This window comes from Ictalurus punctatus, chromosome 17 (assembly GCF_001660625.3).
Source record: "Ictalurus punctatus breed USDA103 chromosome 17, Coco_2.0, whole genome shotgun sequence".
NCBI lineage: Eukaryota > Metazoa > Chordata > Actinopteri > Siluriformes > Ictaluridae > Ictalurus > Ictalurus punctatus.
In genome coordinates, this window is record NC_030432.2 from 15,930,632 (window position 1) to 15,947,497 (window position 16,866).

Genomic DNA, 16,866 nt, shown 5'->3' on the forward strand with positions numbered 1-16,866 from the left:
ATGGTAGCTTTGTATGTTTGAAATCAATCAGACACCACCGATTTTAACTCTCTCAGTGTATATTCTGACATGCAGTGTATCTCTTGTTGTCAGCGCCATAGAGCTAATAAATTTCCAGAGCACCCCATGTGTGTTTCTGTCATGCAGTAGGTCTGGCAACTTTTTTATATACATCTCCCAAACAGAGCATTTGATTTAAGTATATTAGGCTTAAAGTTTCCAAACTATAAGCTTTACTACATAAATGATCCTCCCAGTAATGTCTCAAAGATTAAGCCATGCAACAGATGTAACATGAAACTGTGAATGGCTTATTAAATATTTTCATTGCTCCACAATTTACATGGATAACTGTGGTAATTCCAGAGCTAATACATAGAAACAAACAAAGCATGTATTTACCTGAACCAGAATTGTTTGGTGTTTAAAAAGGGGACGCTACAATGCCTACAATCTGGAGATTACTGCCAGCATTGAATAAAATGCTAGATAACATATATTTGTGGTCATGTTTGAGTCATTGTCCTAAAAGGTGCTGTGGTCAAAAAGTTTAGTTTGTGGATGTGTGTCATCATTTATACCTCACTGAACTTGTAAAGTAATGGGATTTTATTTTACTCATAATATTTAAAAGAATATTTTAAGAAAACCCTTAGAAAATTCAGAACTTTTAAGGGTTATTCAGTTGTTCCTCTTGGGGGAGCCCTTAATGCATCTATGTAGAAAGCTGCAACAGATTGTTTACGTTTCCCTTAAGTACCATTAATTATTAGATAAACCCTTAACAAACCCCTGAAGAATCTTTTTTTTTCTCTCTTCTAAGCATGTACCAGTAATGGTGACTTAGATTTTAAAGGGAAAATAACATTTTCAAAGGCATTTTTGACCTTAGATAGAACATTTATAATGCTATGGTCACAATACTTTCATTATACTTTGAACGTAATATGAGGACAGTAAATGATCAATTTTAAGCTGAAATGCCTATTTCTTAGTCTAGACTGCCATTGGTGTCAGTATTTATGGATGTAGGCCCACCTGTACCAACATCTCCTTGTTGGTAGGAAGCATTAGATTTAAATCATGGAGAGATGGTAAGTACAATAAATTTAATATTTTGTTTTACTTGCAATTAGTGTAATTACTGACACATTGGTCACATGGCTTGTCATTTCAAATAATCTATATATCTATATCGATAATCTATATACATATAATCTATGTAGAGAAAATTCCCCCAACCGCCACCCTCCCCCAATATAACCATTATGGAGCAGAAATGTATAAACCTTGACAGGCTGAGTCAACCAGAATGAAGATCAAATACTTTATTAACACAAAATACCAATCACAAATTGTTTTTGGTACTCAAATGACAACCATAAAACCCTCTCAAAAACACATCAAATACTGCCTAATCAGTAAACTAAATACATGTTGTGGCTGGATTTCCTTGGACCATCTTAATTTTTGCAAAAACAATTTAGTCATTTACATTTATTTAAATCTCAACACCAAATTAATCTTGCTGTAAAAACATGATTGGGAATTAAACTGATGTGAATTAGGATATATTGCGTTAAGCCTATATTATGAAAGATAATTTTGTGCAGCTACACTTTTAAAAAAGCAAGTTCGATAGATTCATTTTGTGAGACAATAGTTTTGCTGTTGCTCTTCCTTTAACAGTAATCATATTTACTACACAAGTTTTGTTTATTGCACTAAAAAAAAATCATATTGCATAGGATGTATGCTGGTGAACAGCCCCTTTTTGCCCAGCCTAGTTTGGTTAAAAAAAAAAAAGAAAAAGAAAAGAAAAACAATAAAAGATATATTACCACTCACAATGGTATCGCAAATATTGGTGACACTGAAATAGATCTAATCCAGGTACATAATATACTCAGGCTGAAACTCTCACCAGCTGAGAATGATGTGCTTCCTCTCATTTTCTGTGAAGTCATTGTAGTAGCAAGATTGTGCTATTGCACTGAATTGAAAATTCTGCAACAACAAGAGAGCTCAGCAGCAGATTCAGCAGGAGATCTCCAATCAAATCATTAATCACTTGAATATCAGTCTACAGATGCTATGGACTTCAGCACTCTTGGCTCTCACTGCAGGTAGAGGAGAGACCAGCTCTGGAGAGGAACAGCTTGCCGCTGGGACAGACACACACTTCAAACATGTTGTACAGCCCCTGAGAGTCACCTGGTGATCCTGCTTCACCCTCGGGTAGCTTGGGAAGACGAATGGTCTCAGCATCTAAAACCAGCTGCAACATATGTGAAAGAATTCTTTCTATTGAAGATGAACATTTGCAAAGGTCTCTCTATTATAAATGATGGGGTCCAAAATATTCTATTTTTCACTCAATTTGTTGTCAATAATAGAATTTGTAATGGAAATTCTTGTATTAAAACCCACTGTACATATCTGAGATATGGTATCTTAGGTCAACCTTTAATTTTATGCTACTACTGAAAAAACAGCACAGATAGCCCTTTGTATTGTTACATATATAAGTACAGTAAAAAAAAAAAAATTCCTCGCATTTCCCAGCTTATTAAAAAAATGCCATGGGCTGGAAACCCTGGAGCTGAGAGTGTTAAGAGCCCTGCTTAATAACTCAATGCTGGAAGTTTGAAACTCTCAGCCTTCTGATCAGTAACCGAGTCCATTGTGCCTCCACTGCCATAATTATATTGTTGCATTACTATTGTTGTGCCAATCAGGTTGCAACCTTCATCTGAGGCTGAGACTAATGTTAAAATAAATAGGAGTTTTAAAAAATGTTACCTTTTGTTTGCTGTTTTTGTTTTTTTGAATGTGGTTGTACTCAATACACCTACAACCAGCTACACCCCTTTATTATTCTTGTACCAGTATAGCAGATAATCAGATTGTGCTCATTAAATCAGATTATATATGATATAACCAATTATTTGAATTATTTAATGTTAGATTAACTGATAAGTTTAAAATGCATGAGTGTTGTGGCTGTGCACTTACAAGACCCTCAGTTGAGTGCAAAATAACATCCAGACTTGATTCAGCATCTATATTCCCTGCCATGGCTTTGATGTAAACACCTTTGGGGGCTTCCATGCTCAAAAACCGGGTTGGAGACTCCAACCTTAGAGAAACAGCAGATGTTAGAGAAAATATGAATGCAAATTTCAAACACAAGGTGGCATCAAGTCACTGAATACATAGCAAGAACATGTTATATATCAGCAATTTATTCATGGCCGATAGGGAGCTGAATATGTGAATATTGCATTTCAAGGATCTAAAAGCCCACAAATTATAAAACTGATGAGAATTCATGAAATCTGGAATATTACCTTTCATACTGATCCTCATTAGCTTTCATTCATTAATGCACATAGGTTAGGAGTTCTCTTACCGAAAAATAAAATATTCCCTTCAGCTTAGATTACTTCCAGATGACTCATGAAAGCGCTTAGTCATCATCTACCGCAAATGACTAGAATCCCAAATTAAAGTTATTCTATGTAAACTGTTCAGAACCCCACCTACTTTTAGTTGCAAAAATAGCAAACACCATTTTTAAATTCCTCCATACTTTCCACAGATTTTCTCTTTCATGCAAAACTTAAAGGTTACTCCAAGTTTAGTCAATTGTCACACTCACCTAAGGTCTCTCAGAGGCTCTGCTTTGACCAATGGTGTCTCAACAGAGTGCTCAAAAAGTGCACCTTGAGGGCCTAAACAACAAAAAAGTGTGCTGTGAAACAGCTTCTCACAATAGGATTGAGTATAAATTATGTACAACTTGGGTGCTAGAAGAAACTGTATAACCTGGGCTATTTGTAGTCCCTGCATTTCCTGCAAGAGCTCTGTAGTTTTCACTGTAGTTACTGATTAATACGGTTTAAAATGAATAATATGCTATGACTGAACATGGAAGTTCAATTATGTTTCCATAAAGTGTCCCATGCTCAGGATCAAACAGACGCTGGAGATGTGTGGTGGTATATGATGGTAAGTGGATTGGACTCTAAACTGCCCCCTAGGCGTGAATGAGTGTGTCAGTGTGTGTGTGCATGGTGTCCAGGGTGTATTTTTGCCTCATGCCCAGTGTTCCAGAGATCCTGAGACTCTGGATTCACTGCAACCCTGACCAGGATATAGCTCTTTACTGAAGATGAATGAATGTAAAGCACGTTGAGATTTTGGACTCAAAATGAAAAAGAGATATAAATATATAATAAAGATTACTATTAGGGCTGTGTGAGTGTTAAGGATTGCAATCTTTCCTCACTGACAGCTTAACTGTTTTTTAGAGCTTGGTACTAAAACACAGATCTATTGTGTCCTCTAGTATCACTTGTGGGTAAAAAGCACTGGTCTCTAATAATGTGTGATTGATGAAACATGGGTTATGCCTGCCTGTTTAAGGTCACGCCCAGGGCTTTTTTCTGCTATTTAAGTTACGTAGAAAGAATAAAAGGCAAAGTAGCTCAGGGCTGTTTTGGATGGTAATATGGTATTGATGTATAATTCAGTGTAACGATGTGTCACAAAATATACGATAGATATTATTAAAGCCTGGAGCTTTTGTATTGGCTTATTCAGTGTATGAACATGACTGATGGAAGATAGGAAAGGAAAACAAAACACACTACATTGGCCTTAACATGGAGGCTTTGGATTAGCACAGAACAGTGCATGATTATGTATATAATATAGTATGGCCACTGTTGTTTATCTAGCTATATATCAACTGGGTGCCTCAGTGACTTTTCATGCCTGTCAAGATCTGGAAGTGTAAAGAGTGACCCCATACTGTAATTATTAGGCTGTCTGGGCCATCATCCACTAATTATGCTATGCAGTAAGGGTCCCTGTCTACTCAAACTGAATAGAGTGTAGGTTGTCAAGGAGAACAAAAGATATATGAATTGATGAACTTTTACAAGTGTTATAATAATATGCAATAATAAAAAATAATACATTCTGTTGGATTTTTTCATTGATTATTTTCCTTAACATCTGGAAGATTCCATAAAGTTGGTGATTACTGTGTGCAAGGCTTGATTTGATGTAGCATACAAAAGGATGTCACCACCATGCTTTTTTTTTTTTTAAACCAAATCTACCACTTTTTGATTCCCACTGGATTATATGCCTATTATGAATCATTTAAGTTCATTCAAACTAAATTTAAACACTCCAGAAGTCCTTGTGTTACACCAAATTACAACTGGGGCAAAGTATGTAAGAAATTACCAAAGAGTGTGTTTTGTAATAAATTAGGTAGTATAGCATATAGTGGGTAGTACTGAATAACTACAACTGCAATACAGCTTTCCCAAGAATGGAAGCTAGAAATGTTATCTACCTGTATATTATGCCAGAGCCTAACATTACAGTATATTAAATGAAATGTGTCAAAGCCATGAAAACAAGATCATTGTCAGAATTGTAATAATGTCAGAAATTAGTTTATATTTATAGTCAAATTGCAAGTGATAGCTCAAACTGGGCTTTGTTACCATGGGGAAAAACAGCTATAAACATGCATAACACACTGCTTGGATTTTCAGATGAGAAGCATAAGATAGAGGTCAGGATATGCTCCCAGCACCACAGCAGTTACTTCCTTTCTTAATATGTGAGTTTAATGTGTAATGTTGTCAGCAGTTAATATAATGGGTGATTGGGTGATCAGTGCTGACTATGATAGAGATGATCCACCACATTTAGATAGAATCATATTTAAAATTGCACGCAAAGTCACCTTCAAATTTGTGTCTTGTCAAATGAACAAAAGTACCTGTAACTCTGAGTTTTCCTGTTCCTACGATCGCTTCTTTTTCATCAGCATAAAACAGAGTCTTATCACTTGAGCTGACTGTAAAATGTTGCCCAAAGGCCTTGGTTTGTCCTGGACCTTAGAGGCAGTAACAGTAAAAAAAAAAAAAAAAAAAAAAAAAAGTCTTTTTATGTATGAAAAAAGAAAATTGCACCCAAACTTTTGTTTCATTAACTTAATTAAATAATATATTTTCAATTAATTTACACTGTATTGTATATTGCAAATCACAATGCATTATTGTAGTGTAATAATATCATTAATTATGTAATTTGTCCCTCATACTGTATGCTTCATTGTATTACTGTATCTATTATTCAGCTCACTAGGCTATCAGTCCAAAAACAGGCCAAATATATGTGACAAATAAATGAGAAAACTTTAGTAGTTATAAACAAGATACATGTAGAAATATACAAAAAAAAATGTTGGGACACTTTCATACCTACAGACACACTTCCAGTTACATCTCCATTGGCATTGCGGGCGTTGAGAGTCACATTATCAGTGGAGTGCACCAGCAAAGCTGAGTCCTAAAAGAAAATAGTAGCATTGTAACTGACATTTGAATTTTAGTAACTGACATTTGAATAGGTGAATTATCTGCAGAAGTTCCTGCACTGCTAAGAGGAATTTCATTACAGAAACACAGTAAAAACAGATTGAATTATTTGCATGCATAAATTAACAAACACATTCATATAATTCAAGTAATTGGAACAGTTTTAATTCCATTGATAGTTGTGAGGCTGTTTGGCTTCCCAAAGGGCGAACTCTTCAATTTGAATTAAGTGTGCTCAAAGATAAACAGAACATGCTGAAACCATAGCCTGTTAGTCACAGGAACAAACAATAAATGTTCCCAGCTGCTACAAGCCATGAACTCTTTTCTAAAACCAGTGATGTGAGCAGAGAGGGAAAGAGGTGAGATTAAAGGATGTACATAATCCTCTTTCTGTGTAAAGAAATGCCACAAGATGTCATTTACACCACTTTCTTTTCATGAAAAGTCTCTGGATAATTCCGCCTTCACATTTTTGGGACGTTCACCCAAAATCCCATTCGTTAAGAGAAATTATCAGCAGCAAATGTCTGTACCCATCAAACACAACCATAATCACTTGAAAACACTATTTCCTGTTACAGCCATAAATGCAAAAATCTGTTTCACATGTTTATAATTAGGTTATAAACTTGTCAAGCACATTTTTTTTTACAAACGTATGTAAAGTGTGAAGGCTTATGATACCTCTCTGGAGTCAATCTCTTCAGCATAAAGTGGGAAAAGAAACTCAGACTCTCCCTCCAACCTGACCCCATCTTCTGTAACCTGGAGGTATCCCATGCCTTCCTGTAAAACATAAAATAGCATCTTACCTGTCTGGATAAGCATAAGCATCTTAAGCATGGATAAGCATGGATAAGCATCTTGTCTGGATAAGTATTTCTTTGCTTAGAGTGTGGTATGTAATGCATATTAATTATAGTGATGAAACAGCGCTAAAAATGCTTCTTACCGTATTGAACCACATCACTCTTAGGATCCAGATTGTGAGGGCAAAATTCACCACCAGGATGATAATGAGAAGCAGGACAAACAGATAAAGGCAACGTTTCCTCCATCCATAGATGCCAATCTTATAGATGGAGTCAGGAACTGGCGTTGCCACACCAGACTCATCTGTAGTGCTGATGTATTGTTCACGAACCATCTGCAGTGGAACATTAATGTAAAAAGAATTAGTGCATTTGTGTGTGTAGTGGGGGTGTAATGCAATGCCAAAATCTGCATCTGTAGCTGTATCTGTTAGTGCTACAAATATCCATGTCTGTAGCTGTATCTGTATTTGCATATGAATTCTGGCTCTGACAGATCATTAACTTCAGCTGCATCACTCCAGTTCATAATTCTCAACTAGAAATGTGGGGCTTTTTTTTTTGTACCTGCCCACAATATATTTGAACAAATTTACTTGGATCTATTTCACCAAAATATAAACAAACTACTATCCTCATTGAAAGCTCCATGATCCTGACCAGGCAATCACTAAGGATGAATGAATGAATTTAAAGAAAATCTAAGAATAGTGTGCCTCCTATTCATATCTGTTTAGAACACTTTGTTAATTCTGAATAATGTATTCATATTTGGTTACATCCACAGCACTGAGCTATTATATAGCATTATTTACATAATATAATTACAATTTCTACCAAAGCACTGTTGCATTTTCAATTCTAATTTTCTATAACATCAGCTCTGACAATAGTGCTGGCTGCAAGTCAAATAAAACACACACACACACACACACACACACACACACACACACACACACACACACACACACACACACAAATCAAAGTAAAAACTAATTGACATATTGTGAGGTTTCATTTGAGGAGACATTTAGTTAGCATTTCTGGAAGAAGTCTCCAGTGGCAAAGCTGTTAGTCAGCGTTAAAGCTGTTCTTTTATGTATTCCAACATGCTAAAATATTCAGGACAGAGGGCTTTGGGGTTTCTCTGTCACATGACAAAGCTGTAGCTATACTATACTGAGGAAATATACAGTATTTCAGAATAAATAAAAAAGAATAAAGTGCTTCAGGATGTGCTGTTATTGCAAAATCCATTTCGCCTTGCGGCCATGTCGTACCACCCTATTTTTTATTCTTTTCCTATATGTGCACAGCCCCGTTATGTTTTATTCTTTACATACTGCAGTTATGTTCTTTAGGTTATATCCAGACAGATTCTCCAGACATTGCTTCCTCTCTTACTCTAATACAACTTGTTTTACTAGTTAGACGTCTCCAAGGGCTATTTGGACTTGTGATATTGATTATTTGGTGTGTGATATTTCAGGATTGGAAATAAATCGTTAAAGAAAGGTTGGGTGCCAGGTGCATGGCAGCACTTGTACAAAATCTATTTTGAAGAATTTTATTTAGCTGGCATTACCTGAAGAACCCATTATATTCAGCAGATACTGAGGGCAGATATTGTAGATGATAATGGTTCAACAGTACATATAGCTTTTAAGGGTTCCCCCAGAGAATTAACCCAAAGAACCCTTAATGTTTTTGGATTTACTCTATTTTTCTAGGATTGTGCTTGTGTTTTCTTTCCACACCTGCTTCTACAATTTTGTCTTTTTAACTTTCACAGTGGAGGTACTGGCATGGCTTGGGCTTGCATGGCTGCTTCTGGAATGGGTTTCATCAGGTGAAAAAATTGGAGGGTTTTAGACTGGCCAAGTCAAACACCAGACCTTAACACATGCATTTCACCTCTTGAAGAAGAGACTGAAGGGAGAACCCCTCAAAACAAGCAACAACTGAAAGATGCTGCAGCACACACCTGGAAAAACACCACAAAAGAAGTCTGCAATAGTTTGGTTATGTTACTGGGTCGTCAGCTTGATGCAAATTTTGCAAGCAAGGGATATGCAACCACATATTAAGTGTTGTTTATTTTTTATTTAAAAGACTATCTATTCCTATACTTTTGCTCACTTAAAAATTGGGTGGTTGCTTAACACATCTAGTTGTAAATATCAGGAAATGAAAGATGAAATTCTGATCTATTGTCTCATATTCATCGTTTACTCTCAAAACCAAATGTCTTCAGTGTAGAGCAAAGACAAAAGAATTGGCCTTGCCGTTCCAATACTTTTATAGGATATGTATACATACACATACTTCCAGTCAAAGCTTTGGGCACACCTTCTCATAGAATAAATAACACATAATACGAATGGAAGTGTTAAATTAAATCTATTTTATATCTAAAATTCTTAACAGTATTCTTGATGAAGCTTTGTGCACACTTTTTATCTTCTCAACCAGCTTTATGAGGGAGCTTCTCCCAGGAGACTTCTCATTTCCCAAAAAGGCTGAGCTCCTGACTGCTTCTCCTAAGTTCTATATAAAATCTATTTGTTTCAATAAATAATTGAATTGAACAAAAACTACTTGTTTTAACAAAATGTCTTCAATGTCGTTTGTTCAAACATTTGACTGGTCTGGCATGTATGTGTTTATTATGTGTTCATGTTATATACAATGTCGATACCCTTTGTTCTCTGTGTTTTCCTGCTTCTATTGTTCTCCTAGTTTCTAGTATTCCTAGTTTATTTGTAAGCTTCTTGTAGTTTCTAATTCTGTTGTGTCTAGACATTTGACCTTTTGATAACTTGTAGCTTTTGAATTATAAATTTGGATTCTCTGTTTATGATCTCTGTCTGTTTTTTGACTCAGGGCATGGATCACAACATGGGTTTTAATAAAGAAATTCATCCTACTGACTCCAATTTCTTACAATAAAAACGTGGGGGTAACTATCCAGATAGTCACTGAGTCTTTTATTTCAAATAATGTTACACTAGAATCTGTTGACCTATCTAGTACACTTTATTAAAGAAATAAAACATGATGGTCTAGAATAAATTAAATTTGCAGTGTTAATGTTTCCTTTGATACAAATTATATATATATCTATATATATATATAGCAGAGATGACAGGAAAATTATTAGGCAATTTAGCTAGTGAGTAGTGAATGATGTGCATTATTTCAAACAATGAAATTGTGTCTGATATTGAATACATGTAGTGAATCTAATTAGGTTTCATGTCATGAAAACAGAAGACTCTATTCAGAAATGCTCTATTCTTCCGTTTAGACATCTTGAGTAAATAAAAGTGGTCCATATGTTGTTGTTCATATGAACTGCACATGAGAAAAAGCCTTTTTATACACTATGAGTGGGAGTTTAATAATTAATGACCCTCTGTTTAGTCAATAATCCAAAAGCGTTGCTACTTTTAGTTGTCCCTACATTTTGCAAAAGATTCTGTAGAAACTTCATGACTTTTGGAAAGTTGCATTCTCTCTGTAAATCTCAATAAACACATTTTTCACCATCAGCTTTTAAACTGTGAACACATAATTCTCTTGTGACAGTAACAGATGCATTATCATTCTTCCTCCATAACAGAAATAGGTTCTTCACAACCTAAATGTTTCCCGTCTACCCCCCCCCCCCCCCCCCCCCCCCCAGTTTTACTGCTAGCAGTGATGTTTTAGAGGGGACAATAAATGCTATCAAGTAAATGAGCACAAAAAATGCATTTCTGTCTGTTCTAGGCAACACAGGAAACAAATTCCACTGGCCCACTAGATATGAAGAAATATCTCTCCTAACCAGAATCCAGGCTCTCCTCAGGATCTGTCAGACATGCTTTACATACTCAGTAATGATAAATGCTTTCTATTTCACAATACACAAAAAAGGATCTCCTCAGGGGGCGGACCATCTGCAATAAACCAACCAGTCAACCTTTTGCCAGGAAATTGTCCTCCTCTATACCATATCACAATTGTAAAAGTTTTGTAATGGGTATGAAACAGTGTTCTATGGTCTGAAATGAATGCACTGGTGTGGAAAAACAAATGAGGCAGGACTGGAACCTACAAATTTACAACGAACCTTTCCATGGCAACTTATCCAAACATTGCTTTGTTTTGGAGTTGGGGTTCTCACTTTTTCCATTTTTTCCTCAGAGCTTTACAGTTGGATACACCCCTTGTTTATGCAAATAGATCAAATTCACATTATCCAACTATCTATTGAGAATATGAGTAGCTCCCTATTCCCTAACTTTAAGATGCTGCCAATAACATACTGCTACTAGTTCTCTGTTTCTATCCCTCAATCGTTTTTTCCATTAACATTTCCTACTCATGTGCTTTCTCCTTCTCCTTCACTCCATCATAGCTGCCAAGACAAGTACATTGTAACACCCACTACACAGTGTTCTTCTGAAACCACTGAGTCCTAATATTAATTGAGATTCCAGTATTCTTGTGGTGTAAATGTCTGACCTGATTAAATACCTTGAAGGCTTGTGGAGGTTTAAATTGCTCTCGTCTATATGAAGTTGTCGGAGGATACTAGTAATGAGAAGAGAAAACTGCACTCAATAGAGAATGAGATAAGTGCTACTTGAGAGAAGCAGAGGGTAAAAAACAAGCTCCATGAAGTACCCGACCCCCCCCCCCCCCCCCCCCCCGCCCGGGCTAATCATGTCTGCATAACTCCACTACACTGTAATGCCACAACCCGCTAAAAATAGGCAGTTAGACTGGTCTCTTAATGTTAAAGGAAACTGAAGTACACATAGAAAGTGTGTACTAAAGCCTAGTGAAGTGGACATGCAAGCAAACACTCGCCAAGAAAACAGTCCACAATATTTTAATTTAAAAAAACAACAAAAAAAAAACTAAATGCACTATTCTCCATTTATTGTAATAAAGTTTTCCAGAGAAAGAAGGACAAAACAAATTAATATTTAAACACTACTTATATTCAAACACATGCATTACTAGAGATACTCAGAAAAGAAATCCAAGATAGGTATCATTTTCAGTAAAGCATTGTCGCATAAGCCAAACCAGGCAATGTAATGTTATTTTATAGCCACATTAAGTGAAAGAAGAAGAGAAAAATGGAAGCGTTGCTTACCCTTGCTACTGTGCTGTGCACTGACACACAGCCTGGCTTTCCTCTGTGCAGCGGCAGCAGCAACACAGGAATCCCTGCACTCGTCTGTCCGTCAAGCCCTCAGCAGCTGCCTCTCATAAATCTGATTCTGGATCAGCTCCAGCCAAACATGAAGAGAAGAAACTCACCCCCACTTCCGCCTCTCAACATTCTCCTCTCCGATTTCGAATCAACTTCTCAAAGCTATACAATAGCTTGACAGAGGACCAGTTGAGTATTGTGTGCTGTCAGTATTGAGACTGTTAGTATGTGGTTCAGTGTGTCTCCACAGGAGAGGGGAAAAGAGGGGAAAGAACAGTCAGATACATGCCCCTGTTCTGGCTCAGACACATCTGTGAGTCACTCTCTAAGCATGAGTTCTGGTTCAGCAAGTGAAGTTCGTGCATCTCTAATAAGGGTCTGATTTTCAAAACAGCTTTACTGTCTGAGAGAAGAGCCAACCCATTGGGAGAGCTGGTGAATGACGAGACAGGTCATTCTAAAACTAGAGGGTATATTAATAGAAATATGTGCAATGGGGATACTACTGGCGGCTTTATGCGGGTTGTTATGCAGAGGGTGCCTTTGTGTTGTCTTTCATGCACGAGTCTGAATTTATTTTCCCACGCACTGTCAAAATTGTTGCAGCACGTTGAAAGAACAGTTTGGTCGGATGAAAAAACATATCAGATGAGGGGAAAAGGGTACACTATGCATAAATTAACTTGTATTAATTATGACATTGATTTGAATGAAGTTAAGTTGTAATGCTGAGCACAATCATGGTAACCATAGGTAAATTCTTTTTTTTTTTTTTTTTTTTTGTAGGTGGCACAATAGTGGGTAGTGTTGTTGCCCTAAAGCTTCAGGGTCCTGAGTTCAGGTTAGGGTTAGGGTTATAGGGTTAGGTGAGTTCCTAGTCCTCCAGTCTTTCAGATCGATAAAACATGCTGGTAGGTGGATTGGTGACTCTAATTTGCCCCTTTGTGTGAATGAGAATGTGAATGGTGCCCTATGATTAACTGGTGTCCCATCCAGGGTGTATTCCTGCCTCACATTCAGTGTTCCCAGGACAGACTCAAAATTCATTACAACCCTAAAAAAAGCAGTTACTAAAAATGAATGAATGAGTGATCTTTAAAGATATCAACAAGAAAATGATTTCTTTTAAGTAGCTAAGAAATTTTATGATTCCTTAGTTCCTTGGGGCAAATAATAACAAGATATTTTATTATGAGCCTTTACCAGATGGTTGAGTTGGCTCATTCAAGTAAAGTACAGCAAATGTTAACAATATATCTTAACTAGAAAGATGTGTGACCAAATGGGAGATCATTAAAGGGTTAAATGTGCAAAGGTATTATGGAAAGCAAGGACATCTCATTAAGCAATGTGAGTACACACTTCCAAGACTAAATTTATAAATGTTAGGCAAAAAATGGAACAACTGGAGAATTCAAACTGTGGTATGAATTCTGATTCTGATCATGGGACTTTGTTAAGCAGGAAGGGATATTTATTTGTCAAAGGCAGCAGTCATAGTGTGCATCCTGGGGAACCTTTTCCAGTCAAGCTGGAGGTACTGCTGTGCAATGACAAGTGGAAGCGTTTAAGACATCAATCAATAGCTGACTCTACACATTATCCACTCCTAACACCCCGACCCCCAAGCCTGGGGCAGTCGGGACAACTGAAGGCCTTGGCTCAAGCTTTATTTTTCATTATTGTCTGTAAGTCATAAAGACAGTGTTTATGGCAGTCTGACATTCAACGGCCAACTGCAGCCTGCAGCTAAAGACAGCAAATACACTCTGAAATCTTAATGAGGGCCTTTTAGACCAAACGTCTTCTACTTTTCAACACTGTCTAAGTCTCAGAAGTCAAAACTGCTATGTGCGTTGCTGTATGAAGATGTTAGTGATGCACTTATTAATATCCAAGCATGTTTAATTATCGATGATTATAAAAGTCATTTTGTCAACTTTGATGTTTTATTATTGGTCATTTAGAAATAATGGAGTTTAGTTCCTATATAAATTAATGATTATTCATATAATTGAATGAATAATTCATAAAGGAATTTAATGATTATACTACAGTATATAATAGTTAATGATAACAAATTTGCTTTTGTTGGGTCCAATACTAACTGAGTGCAGTTATTCAAAAACCTACACCTACCTACGACATCTATATAAGGCCCTCATGGCTGACATAAATGTATAACATATTCGGTACCACTAGGAATACCATGACATTTTCTCCTGTTTCCTCTTACGCTCGGTGACAGTGAGTTTGTCACCATTATGTGACTGTGACATAGCAGAAGTACGCTGAGATACAAAGTCAGCGGTCATCATGTTCTAATTAAGTCATAACAACCTTATGTCAAAAATATCTGTTACTTGCCTCAGGGTATCAATTTGACCTCAGAATTGACTAAAGCAGCCTTTATGACTGCTGGAATAGCCTTTAAATATTTCAGTAGGTTTCCGTCAGTTTCCATGCAAGGCTTATGCAGCTGTCATGTAGACCTAAGAACGCTTCACTTATGTAAAGTGTAAACACTATGTAGTGATAACAGTCCAGTAGAAATTTAAGTATCACCCCAGTCAAGCAATCTAAATCTACCTGACTGAAAACAGCTAAAGCTAAACAAATATGGCATCCTGCTGAATAACTTGAAGTATGTTCATGTTTCATCAAATGCACAAATGTTTATGCTAAACAAACATAACATGTGCAATGATGTGTAAGTGCAGCATGCACTTCAGCAAAATGAAGCTTGTAGAGAAGGTAAACTAGTGGGCTGGAGCTTCTCATTACTGGCAAATAAATATAAAGGCATTAAGCAAAGCTATAAAACACTATTTGTGACTTTATTCACCTCCAACTATTGTTTCCTTGTAATTATTGCATCTACGATTAAATTAAATTTCTATTAAATTTTATTACAATACTTTGAATCTATTAAATTATTAAAGTGTAGGATGCCAAGTAGTACAGGGATGTCAAACTAAAATAAAACTCAAAATAAGTTAATAAACTTTAAAATGTATTTACCATACACTGCACTGTTGGCTGTGACATTTTGCATATTTTGGCATCTATCAGTATCTCTTAATTGACATTAGCCATACACAAAATAGTTTTAAAAAATAATAATAACTAGGATTACAGATCACAGGACTGAATAACTACGGACCTGTTGCTTTGATGTCTGTGGTCATGAAATCATTTGAGAGACTGGTGTTGGCCCACCTGAAGGACACCACTGGACTCTTGCTGGACCCCCATCCGTTTGATTATCAAGCAAACAGGTCAGTGGATAATGCAGTTAACATGGGTCTGCATTACATCCTGCAACACCTTGACAGACCAGGGACCTATGCAAGGATCCTATTTGTGGACTTCAGTTCGACTTTTAATACCATCACCTCCTCCTGTGTACATTAACCCGGCTCTGTGTGCCAAGTGCCATCTGTCAGTGGATCACCAGCTTTCTGACAGACAGCAGTTAGTAAAGCTGGGAAAATTCACATCCAGCACCTGCACAATCAGCACTGGTGCTCTTCAGGGTTGTGTGCTCTTCCCAATGCTCTTCTCCCTCTACACAAATGCCTGCACCTCTACAGATGCCTCTGTCAAGCTCCTGAAGTTTGTAGATGACACCACAGTCCTTGGCCTTATCGAGGACGGCGATGAGTCTGCATACAGAAAGGAGGTTGACCAGCTGGCTGCCTGGTGCAGTCAAAAGAACCTGGAGCTGAACACTCTGGAACTCCCCAGCATAGCTGACCTCCCCGCCAATCCTGGACAGCACTGTGGCCACCGTGGAGTCCTTCAGGTTCCTGGGCTCTACCATCTCACAAGATCTAAAGGGACACTCATATACTGTAGACTTCACTGTGAGGCTGTACTTCCTTTGCCAACTGAGGAAGTTCAACTTGCCACAGGAGCTGCTGACCCAATTCTATTCAACTGTCATTGAGTCTGTTCTGTTCACTTTAATAACTGTCTGGTTTGGTTCAACTAAACAAATCGGACATAAGAAGACTACAACGGACAGTCCAGGCTGCTGAGGGGATTATTGGTGCTCCATTACCCTCCTTCCAGAATGAGGAAACGGACTCCACTCACCCTGTCCACAACCTCTTTGAACTGCTGCCCTCTGGCTGGCACCACAGAGTACTGAGCACCAGAACATCCAGGCACAAGAGCAGCTTTTTCCCACAGACCATCTCCCTCGTGAACATTTAACTACCTCCAAAGATTTCTCCTAGTGCAAATTTTCCTAGTGCCCCCTGGGATAGGCTCCAGGTTCCCCGCGACCCTGTATATAATAATATATATGATATATAACGTATATAATAATAATAATAATAATAATAAGAAGAAGAAGAAGAAGAAGAAGAAGAAGAAGAAGAAGAAGAAGAAAGAAAGAATCAGGTGTTTCATCTTTTCATACAGTGCCTGC

General features: G+C 37.1%; 1 protein-coding gene across 4 annotated transcripts; it reads right to left on the bottom strand.

Annotated features, from left to right (window-relative positions):
* Nucleotides 1–1,313: 1,313 nt before the first annotated feature.
* sgcg (sarcoglycan, gamma) lies at nt 1,314–12,778 on the bottom strand. Of its 4 annotated transcripts, none has more exons than XM_017491411.2 (9): nt 12,372–12,775; nt 11,744–11,800; nt 7,363–7,557; nt 7,095–7,196; nt 6,291–6,378; nt 5,807–5,923; nt 3,662–3,734; nt 3,016–3,139; nt 1,314–2,278 (listed from the first exon to the last, which is right to left on the bottom strand). In XM_017491411.2, the coding sequence occupies exons 3-9, from the start codon at nt 7,555–7,557 to the stop codon at nt 2,102–2,104; spliced, it is 876 nt and encodes a 291-aa protein (XP_017346900.1). In that variant the 5' UTR covers nt 11,744–11,800; nt 12,372–12,775; the 3' UTR covers nt 1,314–2,101. The 4 variants fall into 4 exon arrangements, with proteins under 4 accessions (XP_017346900.1, XP_017346901.1, XP_017346899.1 ...); XM_017491412.2 differs by having other exon boundaries at nt 11,732–11,800; XM_017491410.2 differs by lacking the exon at nt 11,744–11,800 and having other exon boundaries at nt 12,372–12,773.
* Between the last annotated feature and the right edge of the window lie 4,088 nt (nt 12,779–16,866).